Genomic DNA, 25,360 nt, shown 5'->3' with positions numbered 1-25,360 from the left:
GGCTAAAAATGAATCCAGGCAAGACTAAGGTGATGCTACTAAGAGGAAATAGTTTTGAGGAACTTGTTTCCTCTATAACCTCCTCTTCCTCCCATTATTAAGGGCATCTGCTTTCAAAATGGTTAAGTCTGTCTGTTGCTTGGGGTCCTTTAGGTCTCCTCAGTGCTACCGTAAACCCGAACAGAGATTGATGGGTGGTTGGGGGGAGCCTGCACAAACAAAGAATAAGGACCAAAAGTTTAATCCCATCCTGTCACTCTCAAAATTAGGGCACAATAATTCAGTCATTTATAACCTTTTGATTATTACAATTTGTTATATGTAGGTGTCATAAACAGATGGTTAAGGGTTAATGTCTCTTTTACCTGTAAAGGGTTACTAGCTCAGTAAACCTGGAACACCTGACCAGAGAACCAATCAGGAGACAAAATACTTTCCAATCTCGGTGGAGGGAAGCCTTTGTCTGTGCTTTTTGGATTTTTTTCTTTGTTCTCTCTGGGTTCTGAGAGGGACCAGACATGTATACAGACTCTCCAATTTTCTGAAACAGCCTCTAATGTGCAATTTAGTAAATACCAGTTAGAAAAGCAGTTTAGTCTTTTGATTGTTTTGTTTTCTTTATTTGCAAATGTGTATTTTTCTGGAAGGATTGTATCTCTGGTTGCTGCAACTTGTATTTGTGCTGGGAGGAGGATTCTCTCTAGTGTCTATAAGCTGAAAGACCCTGTAACATTTTCCATCTTGATTTTACAGAGACAATTTTTACTTTTTTTCTTTCTTTTTATTAAAAACTTTTCTTTTTAAGAACCTGATTGATTTTTTTATTCTGGTGTAAGACCCAAGGGGAGGAGGTCTGCACTCACCAGGGAATTGGTGGGGCAAAGGAGAGAAGGGGGAGGAAAAGCCTGATTTCTCTCTGTGTTAGGATCACTGTCTCTCTCAGGGAAAGTCTGGGAGGGGGAGAGAAGGGGGGAGGAAGGTGAATTTTCTCTCTGTTTTAAGATTCAAGGAGCTGAATCACAGAGATCTCCCAGTGTTACCCAGGGAGGGGAGAATCTGGGAGGAAGAAAGGAGGGGGGAATGGTTTATTTCCCTTTGTTTTGAGACCCAAGGGGTTTTGGGTCTTGGGGTCCCCAGGGAAGGTTTTGGGGGCCAGAAAGTGTCCCAAAACACTATATTTTTGGGTGGTGGCAGCTCTATCATTTCTAAGCTAGTAATTAAGCTTAGAGGGGTTCATGAAGGTACCCCATCTTTTGGACGCTAAGGTTCAGAGTGGGGAATCATACCTTGACATGGTGTGCAGCATGTGGGATAGATAGAAAGGCAAGCAAAAGCCAGTAGGATTATTTTTTTTCTTTTCTCTCTGCTAGCTGTTTGTAAGTAGGCAAGAGGGTTTTTTTTAAAGCTACAGCCATAAAAACATTTTTTTTTCCTTTTCTCCTTTCTGGCTCAGAAGGACAGCCCCAAGGCAGAGGCATTAGGGTTTAACAAGGATCTTTGTTAAACAAAGGGACTCCAGCTGTGAGTCAGCAAACCCTAGCAAAAAGCATTTGCAAATGAAAGTGTTTTTTTTTTCTTCTAACTCGGTCGGACAAAGCTAGCTAGGAAGTGTTAGAGGGACTGTGTTGCCAAGCAACCCTGAGCTGCAGCATTTCAGGCACTGAACAGCAGAGGGGGCAACCAGCCTAAGAAAGCAGGTACAATGAGTTCCAAGGAACAGGCAAGACTGGATGCAGAGGGACAAATCAAAGAAGCAGATCACAAGCGAGGCATTGAAGAAAACAAAAAGAAATAGAAATAAAAGAAAAGGAGATAGAACTGAGAGAAAAGGAGGTGGAGATAAGGGAAAGAAGAACACACCAAAGAGGCGGCCCACAAACAAGAGATGGAAAAGCAACAGAGTGAAGAGAGGGAAAAACAGAGAAAGCATGAACTGGAATTAGCACAGGCTAAGCAGAATGATACAGCCAACCCTAACAACCCTTCTCCAGTTATTGTTCCACATCCCAAGAAATTTCCCACTTACAAGACAGGTGATGACACTGAGGCCTTCTTAGAAAATTTTGGGTACAGCATCTCTGAAGACCAGTACATGATAGAGCTGAGGCCACAGCTCAGTGGACCCTTAGCAGAGGTGGCGGCTGAAATGCCTAAGGAACACATGAACGATTATAAACTTTTTCAAACCAAGGCCAGAATCAGAATGGGGCTAACACCTGAGCATCCCTGTCGGAGGTTCAGAGCCCTAAGGTGGAAACCAGATGTGTCATTCACTCGACACGCCTACCACATTGGAAAGAATTATGATGCCTGGATATCAGGAGCCAATGTTAAATCTCTGGACGAGATGCACCTCCTAATACAATTGGAGCAGTTCTTAGAGGGTGTCCCTGAGGAAATAGAAAGGTACATCCTAGATGGAAAGCCCAAAATGGTAACCGAAGCAGGGGAGATTGGAGCCTGATGGGTGGAAGTGGCAGAAAAGAAAAAAGCTACTGTCAAGGGGAGCGAATATCACGGGGGCACACTGACAATAAACCCTATATCCGAGGGCAACCCAAGACCCCACCTACAACCCAAGGAAAGCCCCAGACTCCCTATTCTCCCACCTCACCAGTCTCTAGTAATCCACCTCGGCACAGTGACCAGTCAGCTGGGAGATGCTTTAAATGTAATGAACTGGGACATATAAAGGCCAACTGCCCAAAGAACCCCAACCGAGTGCAGTTTATTACACCACCATCACACCAAAGATCCCCCGGCCCAGATGCCTCTCAAATACTCTCGGAGCGAAGGGAAATTTTGAGAGTGGGCAGAAAGAAGGTTATCACGTGGAGAGACACAGGGGCACAAGTGTCAGCTATCCACCAATCCTTCGTCGACCCCAAATTCATCAACCCAAAGGCCCAAGTGACAATTTACCCCTTCATGTCAAAAGCTGTAGACTTACCTACAGCTGAACTGCCTGTCCAGTACAAAGGCTGGTCAGGAATGTGGACTTTTGCAGTCTATGACAATTATTCCATCCCCATGCTACTGGGGGAAGACTTGGCCAACCAGGTAAAGCGGGCCAAGAGGGTGGGAATGGTTACACGCAGCCAAGCCAGGCAAGCTTCCAGACCCATCCCTGTTCCTGAACCATCCACAAAGACCCCGTCTGTGTTACCAGAGACCCAGACAGAGGTGGTGGACCCTGATCCCCTGCCAACAACGGCAACAGCCACAGTGCCTCCAGTCCCAGACCCAGAACTGGAAAAGCAACCAGCACCAGAACCGTTGCCAGCACTGATGCCAGCGCTTGCAAACCCATCTCCAACCCCAACGCCAGAGGGCACCAGCGGGCCTGAACTGGCAGAAGCAGCAGACAACCCTACCCAAGAGGCTCAGCCAGAGCCTGAAATAGCGCATAGTGCACCAGCGGAAAGCGGTTCACCATCAACGAAAACAACCCCATCACCTACATCGCTTCCAGACGGACCAAGGCCAAGTCCACAGTCTAAGGAGGAACTGGTGTCTCCAGCCTCGAGGGAACAGTTCCAGACTGAGCAGGAAGCAGATGACAGCTTTCAGAAAGCTTGGGCAGCAGCACGGAGCATCCCACCGCCTCTTAGCTCTTCTAATCGATCCTGGTTTGTTGTAGAACAAGGACTTTTATACAAAGAGACTCTTTCTGGTGGACACCAGGAAGACTGGCATCCGCAAAAACAGTTGGTAGTTCCAACTAAGTACAGGGGGAAGCTCTTAAGCTTAGCCCATTATCACCCCAGTGGCCCATGCTGGGGTGAACAGAACCAAAGACAGGTTGGGGAAGTCCTTCCACTGGGAGGGGATGGGCAAGGACGTTGCCAAGTATGTCCAGTCTTGTGAGGTGTGCTAAAGAGTGTGAAAGCCCCAAGATCAGGTCAAGGCCCCTCTCCAGCCACTCCCCATAATTGAGGTCCCATTTCAGCGAGTAGCTGTGGATATCTTGGGTCCTTTTCCAAAAAAGACCCCCAGAGGAAAGCAGTACATACTGACTTTCATGGACTTTGCTACCCAATGGCCGGAAGCAGTAGCTCTAAGCAACACCAGGGCTAACACTGTATGCCTGGCTCTAACAGACATTTTTGCCAGGGTAGGCTGGCCCTCCAACATCCTTACAAATTCAGGATCTAATTTCCTGGCAGGAACCATGAAAGATCTGTGGGAAACTCATGGGGTGAATCACTTGGTTGCCACCCCTTACCACCATCAAACCAATGGCCTGGTGGAGAGGTTTAATGGAACTTTGGGGGCCATGATACATAAATTCATCAATGAACACTCTAATGACTGGGACCTAGTGTTGCAGCAGTTGCTGTTTGCCTACAGGGCTGTACCACATCCCAGTTTAGGGTTTTCACCATTTGAACTTGTGTATGGCCACAAGGTTGAGGGGCCATGACAGTTGGTGAAGCAGCAATGGGAGGGGTTTACGCCTTCTCCAGGAACTAACATTCTAGACTTTGTAAGCAACCTACAAAGCACCCTCCGACACTCTTTAGCCCTTGCTAAAGAAAACCTAAAGGATGCTCAGAAAGAGCAAAATGCCTGGTATGATAGATATACCAGAGAGCGTTCCTTCAAAGTAGGAGACTAGGTTATGGTCTTGAAGGCGCAACAGGCCCATAAGATGGAATCATCATGGGAAGGGCCATTCACGGTCCAAGAGCGCCTGGGAGCTGTTAACTACCTCATAGCATTTCCCAATTCCTCCCTAAAGCCCAGAGTGTACCATGTTAATTCTCTCAAGCCCTTTTATTCCAGAGACTTAAAGGTTTGTCAGTTTACAGCCCAGGGAGGAGATGACGCTGAGTGGCCTGAAGGTGTCCACTACGAAGGAAAAAGTGACAGTGGCGTGGAAGAGGTGAACCTCTCCACTACCCTGGAATGTCTGCAGTGGCAACAGATCAGGGAACTGTGCACTAGCTTCACCCCATTGTTCTCAGCCACCCCAGGACGGACTGAACGGGCATACCACTCCATTGACACAGGTAATGCTCACCCAATTAGAACCCCACCCTACCAGGTATCTCCTCATGCCCAAGCTGCTATAGAATGGGAGATCCAAAACATGCTACAGATCGGTATAATCCACTCATCTACTAGTGCATGGGCATCCCCAGTGGTTCTGGTACCCAAACCAGATGGGGATATATGCTTTTGCGTGGACTACCGTAAGCTAAATGCGGTAACTCGTCCAGACAACTATCCAATGCCACGCACCGATGAGCTATTGGAGAAGTTGGGATGTGCCCAGTTCATCTCTACAATAGACTTAACCAAGGGGTACTGGCAAGTACTGCTAGATGAACCTGCCAAGGAAAGGTCAACATTCATCCCCCACGCAGGGGTGTATGAATTTAATGTGCTTCCTTTCGGGCTGCGAAATGCACCCGCTACCTTCCAAAGACTTGTAGATGGTCTCCTAGCAGGTTTGAGAGAATATGCAGTTGCCTACCTCGATGATGTGGCCATTTTTTCTGATTCATGGCCCGAACACCTAGAACACCTGGAAAAAGTCTTCAAATGCATCAGGCAGGCAGGACTAACTGTTAAGGACAAAAAGTGTCAAATAGGCCAAAACAGAATGACTTACCTGGGATACCAGGTGGGTCGAGGAACCATAAACCCCCTACAGGCCAAGGTGGCCTGTCCCAAAGTCAAAGAAATGGGTCCAATTCTTCTTAGGCTTGGCCGGGTATTACAGGCGATTTGTACCACACTACAGCCAAATCGCTGCCCCACTGGCCGACCTGACCAAAAAGACCCAGACAAGTGCAGTTAAGTGGACTGATGAGTGTCAGAAGGCCTTTACCCAGCTTAAGGCGATGCTCATGTCTGACCCTGTGCTAAGAGCCCGGACTTTGACAAACCATTCCTAGTAACCACAGATGCATCTGAGTGTGGTGCAGGAGCAGTTCTAATGCAGGAAGGACCGGATCACAACTTCCATCCTGTCATGTTTCTCAGCAAAAAACTATCTGAGAGGGAAAGTCATTGGTCAATCAGTGAAAAGGAATGCTACACCATTATGTATGCCCTGGAAAAGCTACGCCCAAATATTTGGGGACGGCGGTTCCAGCTACAAACCGACCATGCTGCGCTAAAATGGCTTCATACTGCCAAGGGAAACAACAAAAAACTGCTTCAATGGAGTTTAGCTCTCCAAGATTTAGATTTTAAAATTCAACACATTTCAGGAGCTTCTAACAAAGTAGCTGATGCACTCTCCCGTGAAAGTTTCCCAGAATCAACTGGCTAAAAATTGTCCTTCAAATGTAAAAAGTCTTGTAGTTTACATACTCAGTAGTATATGTAAAGGTGCATGTGTTGTATTTATCTGTTTATTTTAAAGTTCCAGGAAGAAATCCCTGCCAGTGAGGTTCCACACTGTCTGCGATTTGGGGGGCGTGTCATAAACAGATGGTTAAGATTTAATGTGTCTTTTACCTGTAAAGAGTTAACTAGCTCAGTAAACCTGGAACACCTGACCAGAGGACCAATCAGGAGACAAGATACTTTCCAATCTCGGTGGAGGGAAGCCTTTGTCTGTGCTTTTTGGATTTTTTTCTTTGTTCTCTCTGGGTTCTGAGAGGGACCAGACACGTATACAGACTCTCCAATTTTCTGAAACAGCCTCTTCTGTGCAATTTAGTAAGTACCAGTTAGAAAAGCAGTTTAGTCTTTTGATTGTTTTGTTTTCTTTATTTGCAAATGTGTATTTTGCTGGAAGGATTGTATCTCTGGTTGCTGCAACTTGTATTTGTGCTGGGAGGATTCTCTCTAGTGTCTATATGCTGAAAGACCCTGTAACATTTTCCATCTTGATTTTACAGAGACAATTTTTACTTTTTTTCTTTTCTTTTATTAAAAGCTTTTCTTTTTAAGAACCTGATTGATTTTTTTATTCTGGTGTAAGACCCAAGGGGAGGAGGTCTGCACTCACCAGGGAATTAGTGGGGGAAAGGAGAGAAGGGGGGAGGAAAAGCCTGATTTCTCTCTGTGTTAGGATCACTGTCTCTCTCTCTCAGGGAGCGTCTGGGAGGGGGAGAGAAAGGGGGGAGGAAGGTGAATTTCCTCTCTGTTTTAAGATTCAAGGAGTTGAATCACAGGGATCTCCCAGTGTTACCCAGGGAGGGGAGAATCTGGGAGGAAGAAAGGAGGGGGAATGGTTTATTTCCCTTTGTTTTGAGACCCAAGGAGTTTTGGGTCTTGGGGTCCCCAGGGAAGGTTTTGGGGGCCAGAAAGTGTCCCAAAACACTATATTTTTGGGTGATGGCAGTTCTATCATTTCTAAGCTAGTAATTAAGCTTAGAGGGGTTCATGCAGGTACCCCATCTTTTGGACGCTAAGGTTCAGAGTAGGGAATCATACCTTGACAGTAGGCTTAACAGAATTTGATGTTATATAATTTTGATGGATACTATCAATTTTATTTTTAAGCTTTTTCCATTTTTATTTATTTAAATTTTCACAGTTGCATAAAACTGTGGGGTGAGGAAGGAGTTAACATCACATGTAAAAATATACAAAGTAAACATCCTTAAATCAAATACATTCTCAATCAGCATTTTTATTATTGTGCCTATCTGTAAATTTCAATTATTATGGATAAAAATATTTTTTCATCAGTTTTTGTGTGTGACATTTACTGACATTCAGTGATAAAAATATAATTCTTCCCAAATTAGTTACATTCAGGAATAAAGCCACACACACTGAATAAGCTCCACGTGGTATAAAATGTAGGAGCCCATCTAGTTAATAACACAGGTTATGATACCCTCTCTGCACTGGTTGCCTATTGAATACAGAGTCCAGTATGAGATCTCTGTCCCAATAATCAACGTTCTCTTCAAGACTGGCCCTAGCTACTAGAAGCACCCTCCTTCCTTCAGTCATCAAGACCTGCCATGGCAGCAACATTCCATTAAGACAATAAAAATGGTTTATTAGTAGGAGCAGATTCATGCATGCGGGAGACAGTATGTTCCCAGGAGCTGGGTCTGGACCATGGAGTTCATTCCTGTGTATAATAAGACTAACCATGGATCACACATCATTCATAACTAAATGTCAAGCTCATCGTTCTGAATTGTCTTTCCTTTAGTAACATCTTCATGCATCCCGAAAAAAACCAAACAAAACTATTTCTCTTATAGAACAGAAACAAATGCTGCTTTGAATGATTCTTCTAGCTTTTGTTGATCTGGTGAACTCAGATATGGGCATCTGACTTTTGATGTATTTAAACAAGTTCTACTGATTTGTCTCAATAACCTTGGCTATCTGGTCTACATATTCCCTGGCTTTCCATATGTATAATAATAGTAACAGCAATAATTTGTGCTTTCTTTGTAAAACTGAATGAATTTCCATTTTATTTTGTTCATACAAGGTTAGAAAATAATGCCAGGCAAAATAAAGAATTTTGGTATAAATCTGTGATAATCAGGAAACAATAGTACAAGAGAGATACTGAACTGAGCGTAGGATTATCACTTTAAAGGAGTCACAAAAGAGATATTCTTGATATTGAGCAAAATTTATTGGTGACGAGTTAGCTATGCAGGGACAGCTTCTGATATTTGGTTTTTTGAGTAGCCCCGTTAGTACTTAATATGAGTAAGAGTATCAGAATCTGGCTATATAGATTTCAAGGTATAAATTAAAAGCAGGAACAATATGAGAAGCAATAGTAAATCAGATGTCGAGTAGTGTCTTACCGTGCAAGTAGTCCCATTGAAATCAATGGGATTACTCAAGGAGTAAGGAAGTACGAGAACCTAGTCCATAGTAACTTGTGTTGGCACTACTATTGATTAAAAAGTGCAATTGACTTGTCTTCTCAGTACTAGAAATGTACCAGTATCACAGTGTTAACCCACTATTACACTGCTAAATGCATGCTAGGGATGCTATTAAATCCTGTTGAAATTTCAGCTTCACTCACAATGGGCTTGCTTGTCTCCATCATTCAAACTAGCTGTGCCCTTTCCTCATCCATTTTGGCTCCATCTTCCCCTACCACATTCAGTGCTTTACAACTAACAGCCTAAATCTGCGAGGTGTTGAGTACCTTTCACACTCATTGATTTCAAGTGGAGTGCTTGGCACTCAGCACCTCACAGGCCCTAAAATAGCATCAATGTGTCATGTCAGGGCTAGTCTACAATGGCACTAAAGCACTGCCGTGGCAGCACTTTAACATGCCGTGTGTGGTCGTGGCTGGGGCACTGTTTATACTGGTGCTTTACAGTGCTGCAACTTGCTGCGCTTAGGGAGGTGTTTTTTCACACTCCTGAGCAAGAAAGTTGCAGCGCTGTTAATTGCCAGGATAGACAAGCCCTCAGTGTGTCCAAGAAAGCTTACCTGAGTTTTAGGAAAGCAGTTCTCTTAGAAAGCTCTTTCTCCTCTAATCACTTTCATAAAGAGAGTACAGCTCTCCTAAACAACAGAGGGAAAAGGCACAGAATAGGTCTCAAAGAAGAGCAATAATTTACATGTCAGATAAGAGGCTGACTGCATGCAGCATAGCGGTAGAGGCTTTCGGTCTCGGATTTGTCCAAGGGTAATTTTTAGTCACTAAAATGGAATCTCAAAATCTATTAACTAAATAGCAAAATTTACAATACACATCTCACTAGCTTGAAATGGCAGATCAAGAAGTCATCATAGCTTTTCACTTCAAACTCAACTATTTTAAAATCATAAATTGACAGCCAAAAAAACCTAATGTTACCAATCTAATGTTAACAATTTGTAACCACCACTAAATAGTTTGTAATTGAATGCCTAAAACACAATAAAACCAGATTAATAGTTTATTTTGAAATTCTTACTGACAACTACTTCATCCTTAAGTGAGAAAGAATTTTCTTGTGAATTATTGTAACAAAGACAATTTTATCTTCTCTGGACTTGTGACAGATAAAGACAGTGAAGGGAGGTCATGTTACCTTTGTATTTGGCACTGTGCAAGCACTACTGGAAAAGTGTGTGTCCAGTTCTGGTGTCCACAATTCAAGAACGATGTTGATAAATTAGAGAGGGTTCAAAGAAGAACCATGAAAATGTTTGAGAGATTGGAAAACCATGTCCTGTAGTGACAGGAGCTCAACCTATTTAGTTTAACAAAGAAAGGTTAAGGGGTGACTAGTTCACAATCTGTAGGTACATTATGGGAACAGAAATTTGATAACTGGCTCTTTAATCTAGCAGACAAATATAAAACGAAATCCAATGACTGAAAGTTGAAGATAGACAAATTCAGATTGCAAATAAGGCATACATTTTTGGAACAACTCACCAAAGATTGTGGTGGACTCTCCATCACCGGAAATCAAGATTGCATGCTTTTCTAAAAGATAGGCTGTAGTTCAAAAAGGAATTATTTCAGGTAAATCCTATGGCCTGGACTTTGCAGGAGGCCCGAATAGATGTCACAGTGGTCCCTTTTGGCTTTAGAATATATGAAAAGGCCTGATTCTGCAAGTCTGGTTGGAAACTGTTTTGGTACATAAAATACATGGACCAGTACAAGGCATTAGCTAGTTGTGCACCCAAAAGTTTACTTTGGTTTAAAAAAGAAATTGCAGAAATATGTAACAGATGTGCATCTACTTTTCATAAGTCAAGAGGGTCAGACTCACTTGTTTGCTTCAGCTGCTTTGCATCACTCTAGTGACACAAAGCAACCATAAACTTTGGCTCTTCAGTGAATCTGGCCAGAAGGTCAAAATGTTTTAGTCTTTAACTTTTCCTATTTATACAATTTTGTAAACCTTATGATTTTAACAATCTAGCAATATATTTAGACTGATGCTATTGCCACTCTGGAACCTCTGTTACATAACTGGTTATTACAGTTCACATACCAAGCACAGATATTGTGTCTGATTGATTCAGTTGTAGGCCAATCTAATTGATGGAATATATATACATTATGGCCAAATTCAGTGCTGACCTACATTCCGTGAAACCCTATTTAAAATTAACAATCCATTAAATCCCATTAATCACGGCAGAATTTGATTTGTGACCTCTATGCCTCAATTGTGCCAGCAAGATATTGCTTGCTTCCCCCATTCTAATGTTGAATGCACTTTCTTAAAGGACAGTTGATACACACTTTCACAATATGCCCAAATGACTTGCCTAAGAAACTCAAAGTAATCTGTAAGTGACATATTAATTTATTTCCTTAAATTTCTGGATATACTGAGAGAACTTTGCTCCAAAACCTGTTTTTTGGACTCATGCCTTTTCTTTCTGGTGAAGGTTCAGGAAAATACTGTATCCTTTGCTAGTGAAAATCGTCTATACTTAAGGAACGGCCAAATGCTGAGTGTTTTAAAGGAAAAATGTGTAACAGTGGCTCAAGAAACTATCACTTGACACTGGCCAGATATTGCATAGTATCTAATTTTTCCATTTTTGGTTAAGATTATGGATAAGGTTGTAATGAGACAATTCTCAGAGTACAGGAGGAGGACTCAGATCTCCTTGCCTCTTGTCAATCTGACTTCAGACCTTGTTACTGTAATGGGACTGCATTACTAGCATTGGTCACTGATCTCTTACCAATGTAAAAAAATATGAGGTGATATCCTGTCTCTATTGAAGTAAATGTCAAACTCCCATTGACTTCACTGGGGCCAGGAATTCATCACAGGTGTCCATGATGATACCTTCAAAACCACGCAGACCTGAGTGCAAGTAGATGGGTCTGCCTTGCAGTTATTTCATTCTTTTCTGAGGCTTGGTCTACACAAGTAACTTATGTTGGTATAACTATGTCGCTCGGGGGGGGGGGGAAATCTGCACCCCAAGTGGCACAGTTATGCCAACCTAATCCCCAGTGTAGACAGTGCTGTATCGACAGGTGGGCTTCTCCCATCCACATAGCTACTGCCTCTTGGGGAGGTGGATTAACTACAGCAATGGGAGAAGCTCTCACGCTGACATAGCTAGCATCTTCTCTAAGTGCTACAGCAGTGCAGCTGCAGCGGTACAGCGCTGTAAATGTAGATAAGCCCTGCCAGAGAGATCCCAGAAAGTATTTTGTTAAGAATCTCAGGGACTGTTAAATGATTATATGGCAACAGTGACCAGGATGTTTTTCCCTCCATCTGAAGATTGCATTCCTTTATCTTGCATGCAAAGCTCACTTTACGTCACCCATGTGTTTGTCACTTCAAGATTAGGCTATTGCAATCCACTCCACATAGGGCTACACCCTGTATCAATTTGGAAACTGAAGCTCGTGAAGAGGGCAGCCATGCCTGTGTTAAGAGATGCAGCTTGTCATGATGAGCACATGATACCAGTGCTCCAAAATCTCCTCTGGCTGCCTGCTGATTTTCAGGTTGTGTTAAAAGTAGTAGCTTTCACCTATAAAACTCTAAATATCTTGGGACCCGACTATCAGAGATACTATATGCATTTGGGGGGCAGGATTCAGGTGAGGGTGTAGATTTATATTTGTAGACATGAATTAGTGTTTTGCAGGAGCTGAGTTGAGGATATTCAGTTTGTAGACTGGCTTCTTTTATACAGAGTAAGGTTGTTGGTTTGTTGTTGGGTTACATCTTTGATTATTTGTAAGGAGCAACTATAACATGTATTTATCCCACATAAAAAACTTAAATTGAAGTTAAGGTCACTAGCACATCACAGTGCTCTAAGAAAATAGTTTCACAAGAATGCTAGCGCTAAACAAAATAAACGTTATAAATGCAGAGTTCAGCGTGTACTTCTCAAACAAGACAGACACTGAAATTAACCTACCTATGGGGGCAGAGGTATGCCCTGAGAAACTCACTCATTACTTTATCCATAAGTGTAATTTTTATCAGTGACCACAAAAAGACTTTAATCCTAAAGCAGCTGCAACAGCTTTATAACTTTCTTTACAGTCATACACAGTACACATACAAACATTTTTCAAATTTCTTATTAGAGAAATAGTGTGGTAAAGGTAAGCATTCCCCATTTGTCATTAAGGAGCCAATCCTGTCAAGTGTTGAGAGCACCCATCTCTTCATAGGAGGTGCTAAGCACTTTACAAGACTGAGCCCTATGCCACATGGCAGCCAGTTCTCCACATGCCACTACTGTGCCTCCCTATATTAATATCAGACGCCTATATCATGTGAAATAGGAGCACTTACAAGAATAAAGCAAAGATTAGTGTGGTGACAAAGTAACACTCTTAATATTGGTGACATAAATGCATTGGACAATCTGCACTGACCATTTCATCCAGTTGGAACCAGTGAATATAGTGTATATCTGTAGCTATATAGCATACCAGTGAGTATAGTGCATCTCTATATCTATCTATCTATTTATACACAGGGACATACACATACAATGCAGTGTAATGCTTGAAAAAATTCACTTGCTCTCTTACTAGTGATAAGCAGAAAGCTTTCCCTGGCAGGTGGCACCTAAACCATCAATTTTTGCAGACAAACTTTGATTAAAAAAAAATTCATCTTCATGGTCACAAAGATAACATTCAAAATGTGAACTGAATGTAAAGCATTGCAATTTTACCTTCCTGAATCTGCAGGGAGATAGCTTTAGTATCTTTGTTCTCTTCAGATAGCAGCTTTGCCAAGCAGCAGCACACTGCTATTTGAAGAGCAGCAAAGACAAAGACACAACTGCATTGGCAGAATGAAATTAAAACTAGTCAGTTTATAGAACATACTCGGAATCATGTAGAGCAGTGAAACTGTCAAGAATCACATCAATTTCACACTTCTGCTGCTCTGCAAAGCTCTGAGCAAGAGCAGAGACAGACAATAGTGAATCAAAAAGATGAGGAACTAAATGGAAATGTTGCTAGGGAGGAGTAGAGAGCAGATACCACTTCCACCAAGGCTAAATGGATTGACTACTGAAGATCTGCCTGTCTAGCAACAGCTGGGGGCTCTCAAGGGGGAGAAGAGAAAGAATATTGGTGGAGTTAAGGGGTGTGTGGAGTTCCAAGTTTATCAGTCACCAAGCAGAGCCTGATATGAGAGATTGGGGCCTTCACAGGGTCCAGGGACAGAAAACTGATAGACATCCAACACCCTCCCCTTTCCCAGAAACTGGGAGGGTGGAGAAGGAGGAGAGGAAGGGTATCTTATCTGGACCTTGTAGGTGGGGCCCAGAATCCTTGTTTTTCAGGTTTCGTGCTCCATCAAGGGGGAAGTGTCATATATTATTCAGTCTGGGGGAGGGGAGAGGGACAGGATAGAGTATAAAGTATAACAATAGAGAAAAAATCTAATCATTTCAGCATTGCCACATTTCAGCATCACCCAACTATTCTGAAAAGTATATCACCACAAGTACAAGTGAAAAAACAGAGAGAGGTAGAGAAAGAAGGCAGAAACTTGCATAGCTATTCCTCCTGACTCTCAATCTATAAAAGACAGTCACCATATAGCTACATGTTTACATTTCTCATTTGGTTACCTGTGTAGTAATGAAACAATTTCAGGTTTTTTAAGTTTTATTTATTTTATTAAGGCTGCCTTTCTTCATGAACTCACTGAAAACAAAATCTTGAATTCTCCTTTCACTCACACTTGTGTCAATCAGGAGCAACTCCACTGAAGTCATTTGCCATTATAGATAAGAAAATCATCCCCCAACACTGGGAACAAATAAATCAATCCTGAGAGTTCAAAACAGAATGAGAAGATTGAAGGAAATCTGAAAATGTTTGAAAAAAAAATCACTTGCCAACTCACCAGTGGGGAGCAGAAATAGGTCAAATTCTGCTCTTACTTATAAAGGTGTAAATCCTGAATAACTCTGACTTCAGTGGAAGTATTTGGGATTTACATCTGTGTAACAGAGCAGTACTTAGCTGAAGTCAGTAAGAAATTCCTTAATACAATAGCTACAATTAACTCAATCATTTAAAAATACAGCTGATATTGACTGTCCATATGCAAATTAAATAAGCATCATTCTAACACAGGGGTAGGCAACCTATGGTACGTGTGCCAAAGATGGCACGCAAACTGATTTTCAGTGGCACTCACACGGCCCGGGTCCCTGGCCACCAGTCCGGAGGGCTCTGCATTTTAATTTAATTTTAAATGAAGCTTCTTAAACATTTTTAAAATGTTATATACTTTACATACAACAATAGTTTAGTTATATATTATAAACTTATAAAAAGAGATCTTCTAAAAACATTAAAATAAATTACTGGCACGCAAAACCTTAAATTAGAGTGAATAAATGAAGACTTGGCACACCACTTCTGAAAGGTTGCTGACCCCTGTTCTAACAGGAACATGGTTGAATACTTTTATAGGAACAATTATATTACTTAGCCATTAACCAATACAATGGTCTCATGGATCACAGCATACAGTAAAACACAGCTCTCCAACTTTCAACATTCTGTAATTTATCTACAGATGCAGCTCAACCTGCTGCATATTCCTTTGAGTTATACTCGATCCAGCTAAATTCTCTTACAAACACAGTAGCTGCCAAAGTCAAAGTCATCTAAGAGCATTTTCACTGTCCTTGTATCTACTTTTGACAACCAGAAGCCACTCACAATCTGGCAGTGCATCATCTGGATAACTCCTTATATGAAAGAATCAGTTAATGTGACTGAATCAGTTTACAAGGTAGTTTCTTCTTTTTATAATAGAGGGCCATATTCTGCTATGCCTCCTCTACAAGTAGTCCCATTGATTTTAGTGGAGATATTCAGAGAGTAAGGCATCACTTAACTCCAGTAAAGATGGCAGATTTTGGCTTTTAGAATTTTGGTGCTCTGATACCACGCTCATTACGAATATGATTGATGGACTGGTTGATAGACATATGTAAAAGCAAAAAGCAGGCTGTGGGGAGCTAACATTTCTTTTACAAACACTCTCTTAGCAGCGCTAAACAGGAGAAAACAAAATACTGCAAAAATAAAAGGCGGAGGAATCAAATTCCTATAGAATAGTTATTAAATTGTTTACCATTTGGAAGTATATATTTATCAGCTAAGTGCAAACACATTGCCATTAGCATGAAGAATTATTCTAATTAAAGCTGGTTGGTCTATTCCCACTAACAGCTATTACAGAGCTTGATAATAGGACAATATTTCTTATTCGAGGATAAAACCCTTCTCTCTCTCAAGAGCAAAAATGTTCTAATGGTGAACTAACTGGCTGTGCTAAGACAAAAAATAACCTGCCTAAGTCCCACTTCAAAACCTAATCTTTGACCCAAAGGTTCTGCTGCAGTGTTGACACTGCCTGGCACCAGGATGCCCCCTCTGGGGAAATGGGCAGGATCCACCTCACTCACCACCTGGCATGAAAGAAACTCTCCTATGTTGAGTTGCCCCCTGCAGCGACTCCCTAGCGTGACACCTGCTTACTCAGGCCGGTGCTAATAACCAGAAGAGAGAACGGCTCAAGGACAATTATTGGGGCAGCACCAGCTCCAGCAGGGAAAAGCTGTTCAACCTGCTAACTCAGCTCAGGCACCAAATTTCCCCTGCTCTCAACAGCAGCTCCCAGCGCCCGCACTCAACCCACCTCACTGGAGAGGGCGAAAAGTTGGAGCAAACTCTGCCGCTGCCGAGCCAAGGTTGGCTCCTCTCACGTGGGCTCGCCCCCCTGCCCCCCGGGAGCTGTCCCCCCTCACCGTTGTGCTCGTCGTATCCCCAGTGCAGCATGGCCACCCACGTCCCCGCTTGCTGGCGAGCGGAGCAGAACGTCTAGCTGGCCGGAGCAAGGCACAGGGCGCTCTGGAGGAGGCAGGCGGCGCCCAGAGGCTTATAAAGTCTGGTTGAGCGCGGGAGCCGCCGGGTGTCGCTTGTAATTCCCACCTTCCGCCAGCCGGGGGACCCGGCCCCTACAGCGCGGAGCCACCTAGAGCGGGCAACATTGCTCGAGTAGCAACAGCCGGGACTGTGACTCCAGCTGCTGATGGGATCATTTGTTCAGCAGGGATGGGCCTGAACATAAACCTTGGACCTGAAAAAGGCCAAGACTGTGAAGAGTTCAGGTCTGGATCCAAACTTTGCGGCTCCCAGCTGAGTTGTTTATTAATAGTGACATTTTTAAGAGGACGTTTGCTTGCTGTCCAGTGTTGCACTGGGGTACGTGGCAACCGATGGTGCTCAGCATCCTGCAGGATTAGGCTCCTCACCTTTCCATCTAGATAAGCCCCCGTCCTGCAGCTGGATCCAGGCAGGTGCAAGGGTCTGCCCGCACAGCTCCAATTGTAGGACTGGGCTTTAAACAGTACAGGATGTGCAGCAAACGGACTTCATCTAAGTTAAAGGATTCAAAGCCTTTCCCCTCAAAAGTCAGAGAAAGAATCAAGAAAACACCTAAGATATACCATACAGGAAAAAGCCTTGTAAACGTCTATGCATTTTATGGCCCTCATCACCAGAGTAGCTGAGCATGTCCCAAGTATTTAACAAGAGAAATAATCTCTCTCCCTTTCCAGGCCTGTAGGGGGGAAAACTGTTTTATAGGGGGGGATAAGGGGTTTGTTTGCTTTTAACACATTATCTATTTTGTGTGTGTGTGAATCTGTGTCTGTCTTGGTATTGCCAAACAAACCATTACAAATCATGAATTAGGTTTAAATATAATGAACTTGACTTAAAAAGCCTGAGCTGTGGTTTTGTTTTTAAATAAGGGTTATTTTTCTTTGTTTTCTGAGCGTACACTTGGCTGTGCACACACATATGAGCATATAACTGTGGTAATGATGTGCACAAATTACCAATTCAGTGGCTAAATGTCATTTGCACAAACAATTCCTGCAACAGTACATGTACAGTACTGAAAATCTGGCCCTAAAAGTAAGCGTTTTTTATATTTTGTTTCCTGTCTTCATTGTAATAATTTTTAAGACAAAATACAATTTTTGTCTAGACAAAGTTTTATGGGAACATTTCACATATAATACAAAAAATTAGAAAACAAAATGAAGCCTAAACCTACTCCTGAAGATTAAATGACTTTTTTCCAATGTACAACAAAGTGCATGTATTTTGCTAATGACTGAGTTCTACATTTGCTCTAGTTAGTTAATGAATTATGCATACCATTTATTTATATGCTACTCCATTTCTTTCTCTTGCTGGTTTTGCTTGTTTACCTGGTTTACTGCAAAGAGATGAAGATGATCCTGTAAGGATAAGTACTAAAAAGGAATATTTTTAACTCGATTCAAGAAGGAATTTGGTTCCAAACAAACAACCCAAAGGAAACCAAGAAAGTATTTTTATAAATTAGTTTTAACCTCATAGTTAAGCACATTACATAGCTAGCCATGATTCAAGTAGAAAGCTAAATTTTCCAATATTTACATAAGTATAGACTGAAAAATGAGAGCCACAAATTATATGCAATTTTAAAGAACCACTTGATTCTCTGATGTGTAGCATAACCAGAAAACCCTCAGGCTGATGTCCTGAGTAAAACACAGTGTTGCTAAATGCAAATAGAAGAGAGAAAATGCTTTGTGGGTTTTTGTTTTAATCTTTCCGTTATAGTAACTCCAGGGGTTATTTGTAACAATGAGAGGTACAAAATTTTCAGATGGAAGTGAGATTTCCAAGTTTATGGCATCCCTTTAAGTTACTCATTTGGGCCTGTATCCTGCAAAAATTTTCATGTGTGCTGGTAAACTTTACTCACTGTTTGACCATTTGACTGCTCATAGTGTACAAAGTTAAATATGTGGGTCTTTGCAGGATTGCCTTGTGTTTGCCTTCTACTGCTTGCTACAGTAGTAAAAGCTGTAGTTCTTTTCTAATCAACAAAGAGTTGGTGACACTGAAAAAGACTTGCTTTCTGTGCCTATGGCAAGCAGAACAAAACACTATTTGATAATATTACACTTTTTTTTAATTAAATGCATCTATAATGCTATCATTTTGTTTACTCTGCAAGATATTTGTTCATCGTTTTCTTATTTGGTATTTCTAAATGATTTGTGAGGTCTCTGTTGTTTTTCCACAGTGATGGTGAACAAATACATTCTCTCCAAGCTATATGTATTTTGAACCCCAGCTATTCTCACATAAAATTCCCATTAATAGAAGTCAGTGGGAGTTTTGAGTGAGTGAGGATTGCAGAATCAAGCCCAGGACCATTAGCAGAGGCATTAGCCTGAGGTCTGGCCCCATTATCAGCACAGTAGGACTACTATTATGATATGAAGACTGACAGAGGCTTCACCAGCAATGGTAGTGGACATCCAGTATGGTTTGTAACAGCACGGATGTGCCTGTGCTAAGCTGTTTTTTCCAGAGATCATCTGTTTTACAGCACCTAAAAGTGTGCTAGGAACTTTACAGCAACATAAAAATTAGAAGATCTTAGGCCATGTCTACATCTACAATTTTGCAGCGCTGGTTGTTACAGCTGTATTTGTACAGCTGTATAGGGCCAGCGCTGCAGAGTGGCCACACTTACAGCAACCAGCGCTGCAAGTGGTGTTAGATGTGGCCACACTGCAGCGCTGTTGGGCGGCTTCAAGGGGTTTCGGGGAACGCGAGAGCAAACCGGGAAAGGAGACCAGCTTCGCCGCGGTTTGCTCTCGCGTTCCGCGAACCACCCTGCAAACCGGAGGGAAGGAGACCTGCTTGCTCGGGTTCGGGGAACGCGAGAGCAAACCGGGAAAGGAGACCAGCTTCGCCGCGGTTTGCTCTCGCGTTCCGCGAACCACCGTGCAAACCGCAGGGAAGGAGACCTGCTTGTTCGGGGAACGCGAGAGCAAACCGCGGCGAAGCTGGTCTCCTTCCCCGCTTTGCTCTCGCGTTCCCCGAACCCCGAGCAAGCAGGTCTCCTTCCCTGCGGTTTGCAGGGTGGTTCGCGGAACGCGAGAGCAAACCGCGGCGAAGCTGGTCTCCTTCCCCGGTTTGCTCTCGCGTTCCCGGAACCACCCTGCAAACCGCAGGGACGGAGACCTGCTTGCTCGGGGTTCGGGGAACGCGAGAGCAAGCCGGGGAAGGAGACCAGCTTGATTACCGGAGGCTTCCTCAGGTATGCTGGGATACCTGCTTATTCCACGGAGGTCAAGAAAAGCGCTGGTAAGTGACTATACTTGATTACCAGCGCTGGATCACCAGCGCTGGATCCTCTACACCCGAGACAAAACGGGAGTACGGCCAGCGCTGCAAACAGGGAGTTGCAGCGCTGGTGGTGCCCTGCAGATGTGTACACCTCCTAAGTTGCAGCGCTGTAACTCCCTCACCAGCGCTGCAACTTTCTGATGTAGACAAGCCCTTAGTCTTGAAGAGCTTACATTACAACAGAAATCCTATTGCTGTATTCACCTCTCTGCCAAATGGTTTCTGTGAGGGAGGTGATACTCTGTAGTAGGTGTCATTGTAGAACATTCTGCTTCCTTTACCACAAACCTTTTCAAGGGCCTGCTAGAGTAACTGCTCAGTTGCTAAGTACATATACAGGTGGAGAATAAGGAGGGAAGAGCAGAGATATGCCCACTCTCTACCCAGGTCCTGCCATTTTATAGCTTGTCCAACCCTCACCACTCCCTTTATTAAGTGCAAAAAGAACAGGAGTACTTGTGGCACCTTAGAGACTAACAAATTTATTTGAGCATAAGCTTTCGTGGGCTACAACCCACTTCTTTGGATGCATGTCATAACCTATTCCCAGATTTGGACCTTAGCGTCCAAAATATGGGGGTTAGCATGAAAACCTCTAAGCTTAGTTACCAGCTTGGACCTGGTAAAGCTGCCACCACCCAAAAAATTAGAGTGTTTTGGGGCACTCTGGCCCCCCCAAAACCTTCCCTGGGGACCCCAAGACCCAAATTCCTTGAGTCTCACAACAAAGGGGAATAAACCATTTCCCTTCCCTTCTCCCTTCCAGGTGTTCCCTCCCTGGGTTCATGGAGAGACACACAGAAGCAAGCTCCGTGAATCTAAACAGAGGGATGCCACCGTCCCTGTTTCCAGTCCTGGAAACACAAGTACTTCCCTCTTCACCCAGAGGGAATGCAAAGTCAGGATAGTAAATCTAACACACAGAGATTTTCCCCCCTGACTCCTTCCTCCCACCAATTCCCTGGTGAGCACAGACTCAATTCCCTGGAATTCCTCACTAAAGAAAAACTCCAACAGGTCTTAAAAAAGAAAGTTTTATATAAAAAGAAAGAAAAAATACATAAAAATGATCTCTCTATATTAAGGTGACAAATACAGGGTCAATTGCTTAAAAGAAATATGAATAAACAGCCTTATTCAAAAAGAATACAATTCAAAACACTCCAGCAACTACACACATGTAAATCATTGTCTTATCTTTTTTGTACTTACAACTGGGAAACAGAAGATTAGAAAAGCAGGAGACAGAAATCCTCTCATAGCCGAGAGAGAGTACAGGCAGAACACTAGAACAAAGAACTCAGACACAAACTTCCCTCCACCCAGATTTGAAAAAGTCTTGTTTCCTGATTGGTCCTCTGGTCAGGTGTTTCAGGTTACTCCTTTCCAGGTGTAAGAGACATTAACCCTTAGCTATCTGTTTATGACAGATGCAAAGAATGGAACATATAGCTAGGAGATATATACACACATACAGAGAGCATGAAAAGGTGGCCTCTGAGAGTTGAGCTCAGCATCCAACAATCTCAGCCTCTTTTTTAGCCCTGTGTGAGATTTCATTTCAAAATAGACATGTACCTTTGTAAAACACCCAAAAGCCTTTTTCCCCTCATTTTGGTTAATAACATTCTTAAATATAAAACCTTTAATCTAGGAAGTAGCAAAAGGCATGAGAATTGCACAAGTTAGGCAAGGAGGTGTCCTACATTTCCATTCAAATGTTGTTGGAGTGGGCAGGAAGGCAGATGGCATCATAGAAATATCATTTATCGCCTGGATGCTGCATTGAGTCAATAGGCAAGCACTGTCTGTTATCCTGTGCTTGACAAGTGCCGGGCACAGCCAGGTCACTGATTGATCTCAGGGGGTGCTTCTAGGCTAGGGGTCAGCAACCTTTCAGACATGGTGTGCTGAGTCTTCATTTATTCACTCTAATTTAAGGTTTTGTGTGCCAGTAATACATTTTAATGTTTTTGGAAGGTCTCTTTCTATAACTCTTTAATATATAGCTCAACAATTGTTGTATGTAAAGTAAATAAGGTTTTTAAAACGTGCAAGAAGCTTCATTTGAAATTAAATTAAAATGCAGAGCCCCTGGGACCGGGAGCTAAGTCCCAGGCACTGTGAGTGCCACTGAAAATCTGATCCCATGTTGCCTTTGGCACACATACCAGAGGTTGCCTACCTCTGCTTCAGGCTCTTGGTGTGTAATTCAAAAAAGGCCTGACAGCAGCAGGGCAATATCACACCCAAGTTTAACACATGCGGGCGAACGCCACCCCCTAGCGCTTGCTCCCGGTATGTCGGGTGGGAGCGTTGTTAATAACGTCGGGACAGGCCCCTAGGGAGTCACTGATTTCCTTCTGCCGCGTTGTCTCGCCTCCATTAGCCCTCACTAGCTTGTCCTGCCTCCAGCGCGCCTTTGGGGCCGGTGGGCACCGTGCTGCCGTTGACTGAGCAACCTCGTTGTTTTCTTTCCAGCCTCCCAGCCCGCAGGGGAGCGGAACCCGGAGCCCGGAGCCCGCCCGGGGGAAGGAGCAGGGCGCGTCCCTGGCCGCCCCGGGCACATGGAACTGCGCAGCACGCAGTGCCGGAGTCCCTGCCTGAGCCCCAGGCTCCCCCCACGCAGCTGGGCCCAATCACCCAGCCGCGGCGTGGGAACGCCAGGGCGGCTCCGGGGGCGCGGCCATAGGATCGGGGTTTCCCTCCTGCGGGGCGGGGGAAACTCCCAGCAGCGCCCTGTGATGACGCAGCGCGATCGCGCAGCCGCCGCCTGTGAGACCGGACGGCAAACGCTGCGGTGAGTGCGCTCGGGGTGGGGGGAGCCCCTCGTGCGCCTGCCGGGGCCCGGCCCGGGGGAGCGCGTGTCCGTGGGGCGGGGCGAGGGGCCGGTTGGTTTTACTGTGGAAGCGCGGAGCCGCCGGGAGGCAGCCCGCGCCCGGCCGCGCACTCTGGCTGGGGGGCTTCTGGCTCGACCCCGCCCGTTACTCACATCGGGGGCGGAAACGAAGCCTCCGCCGCCCTTTCCCGAAAGAGTTACCGGGGGGGGGGGCAGGGAAGCAGGATCTGCACTGGGCTGGGCCCGGCGACCTGGCAGCCGGGCTCGCAGCGCCGCTCAGCCGTCGCCAGGCTACCCCGCCGCTTGGCCTGGGCACCCGTAGCCTCTTTTACTCTGAGCCGCCATCTCCAAACCCCCCCCCCCCCCCCCCCCCGCCCAAGCCTCCTTATAGCCGAAGTTACTCAATTTTAAACAACTCCCAGCCCTGCTCTTTGTGGGGTAGCAGGCCCAGAGACCGATGTAACTGGTGAAAAAGCTGGCGCAGTCCCCAGCCACACCGCCACCTACTTACCAGGCGAACCTGTTGTCTTACCACCTTCTAGGCCATGGGCAAGAGCAAAACCAAAGGGTCAAAGCCGAAGAGCGTCTTCCACATAGCCAGCACCAGATCCCTGAAGGCCAAGAATAAAGCTAAACCAGTCACAACAAGTCTGAAGAAGGTTAGTAGGGCCACAGTAATAACCCTGTGCAAACATTTTTTTCTTTATTGTTTTTGAGAGCTCCACCAAGTGTCTTTAGTTTAAAAAAAGAACAACAAAAAAACCCACACAGGACCTGTACCATGCGTAGGGCCCTATCAAATTCACAGCCACAACAAATGCTTCATGAATTGTGAAATCTGGTCTTTTGTGTCCTTTTGCCCTAGACTATACAGATTTCACAGGTGAGACCAGCGTTTTTCAAATTGGGGGTCCTGATCCAAAAGGGAGTTGCAGTGGAATCTCAAGGTTATTTTAAGGATGTCACACTATTGCCATACTTGTGCAGTGCCTTCAGAGCTGGGTGGCCAGAGAGTGGCAGCTACTGAGGGCCTAGCTCTGAAGGCAGCGTGCAGAATGAAGGGTGGTAGTACCATATTATGCCATCCTTCCTTCTGTGCCGCTGGTGGTGACTTCGCCTTCACAGCTGGGCTCCTGGCCGGCAGCTGCTGCTCTTCAGCTGCCCACCTCTGAAGGCAGCGTCACTGCCAGTAGCAGTGCAGAAGTAAGGATAGCAGTACTGCTAACCCCCTTACAATAATCTTGCGACATCCTACACACACACACACACACCCCTACCTCCTTTTTGGGTCAGGACCCCTACAATTACACCACCATGAAACTGCAGATTTAAATAGCTGAAATCATGAAATTCACAATTTTTTAAATCTCATGACCCATGAAATTGACCAAAATGGACAGTGAATTTGTAGGGCCCTCACCCACAGAACAGGGGCAAAAAGCCTTCAGTTTCCCACTATATAAAACATTAATGAGCACGGAGAGAGATGACTAAAAGCAAACACTATCCCTTTCTTGATTCACCTATTGGGCTAGAACAGAAGACAGGATTTTATGTGGATATCCTGAACTAATACTCGTTGATAGGAACTCCATTGACACAGCTACTTGAAACAAACAAGAAGAAAACATCACAAGAAGATGTTTACACTAGAACAATCAACTTGAAATCTAGAGTGGGTTGTTGGGTTTTTAAGAACTTTGGGGACTACCCTTTGCCTCTAAGTCTTACTGCCCATTTTTGTGGTTTTGCCATTTTGTTTTCTTAAAAATAAACAAAAAAAGATCTTGCCTTTATTGCTGCAAGACCTACAAAACCAAAAAGGGGAAGAGTTACTGGGTAAACAGTAAAACTGATTACATACCAAGCACTGTTAGAAACAGAAAACCCAACAGAAATAATCTAGGTTACTGGAATCTTTGTTACTGAAGCTGGTTGGAAATTTATTTAAAAACTATAAAATTGGATCTGAGTAAATGACTTTTTTTTTTAACAACCCTTTTTTTTTAAACCAGCTCTTGCTGAAGTTTCTAGGTGGGAGTATGATTTTCTAAATTTAATGGTATTATCTTAATGAGTGCTGAAAGCTTGAAGGTTAGTCCACAAAACTGTTCTATATACACCCAATACAAGGATTTCATACTGTTTTATCTTGGAGATGGTTATTCTGAAAGTGGTTTTGCAGCATATTATTGATTACTAGGGAACATGACACTGAGTAAGACTTAAGATGTGTTCTCTGGCTTAATGAGCTTTCATTCTAAAATGAGATAAAACTGTACTGTTCAGGTTATTTACTAGACTTGTTAGCCACCAAGACTTGGCTTTGTTTTCCCAGAGCTTGTGTCACTCCTGAACTGCATAATCTGACACAG

At 43.8% G+C, this 25,360-nt stretch overlaps 2 protein-coding genes across 11 annotated transcripts in view; one reads left to right on the top strand and one right to left on the bottom strand.

Moving 5' to 3' along the window:
- Window positions 1-16,823, bottom strand: part of LOC127045304 (carbonic anhydrase 13-like) — a 45,555-nt gene extending 28,732 nt beyond the window's left edge. Inside the window, exon 1 of one of the 3 annotated variants that reach the window (XM_050941309.1) lies at window positions 16,693-16,823. In XM_050941309.1, the coding sequence (XP_050797266.1) occupies window positions 16,693-16,723 (31 nt within the window). In that variant the 5' untranslated portion in view covers window positions 16,724-16,823. The remainder of the gene's footprint in view (window positions 1-16,692) is intronic. The other 2 variants (XM_050941308.1, XM_050941307.1) reach the window with 2 other exon arrangements.
- The window catches only part of RBIS (ribosomal biogenesis factor), a 366,698-nt gene continuing 342,773 nt past the window's right edge, over window positions 1,436-25,360 (top strand). For 3 of the 8 annotated variants that reach the window (XR_007772632.1, XR_007772631.1, XR_007772633.1), the window contains exon 1: window positions 1,436-5,665. Coding sequence is in view for 1 of the 8 variants with exons in the window: in XM_050941041.1 (XP_050796998.1) it covers window positions 23,531-23,644 (114 nt within the window). In the remaining 7 variants the exon portion in view is untranslated. Of the gene's footprint in view, window positions 5,666-22,771; window positions 22,947-23,527; window positions 23,645-25,360 lie in introns of those variants that run through there. The other 5 variants (XR_007772635.1, XR_007772636.1, XM_050941041.1 and 2 more) reach the window with 4 other exon arrangements.

This window comes from Gopherus flavomarginatus, chromosome 2 (genome assembly GCF_025201925.1).
Source record: "Gopherus flavomarginatus isolate rGopFla2 chromosome 2, rGopFla2.mat.asm, whole genome shotgun sequence".
In the NCBI taxonomy this organism is placed as follows: domain Eukaryota; kingdom Metazoa; phylum Chordata; order Testudines; family Testudinidae; genus Gopherus; species Gopherus flavomarginatus.
Note: the sequence above shows the minus strand (reverse complement) of the source record. Positions and strands in the feature narration are given on the sequence as shown.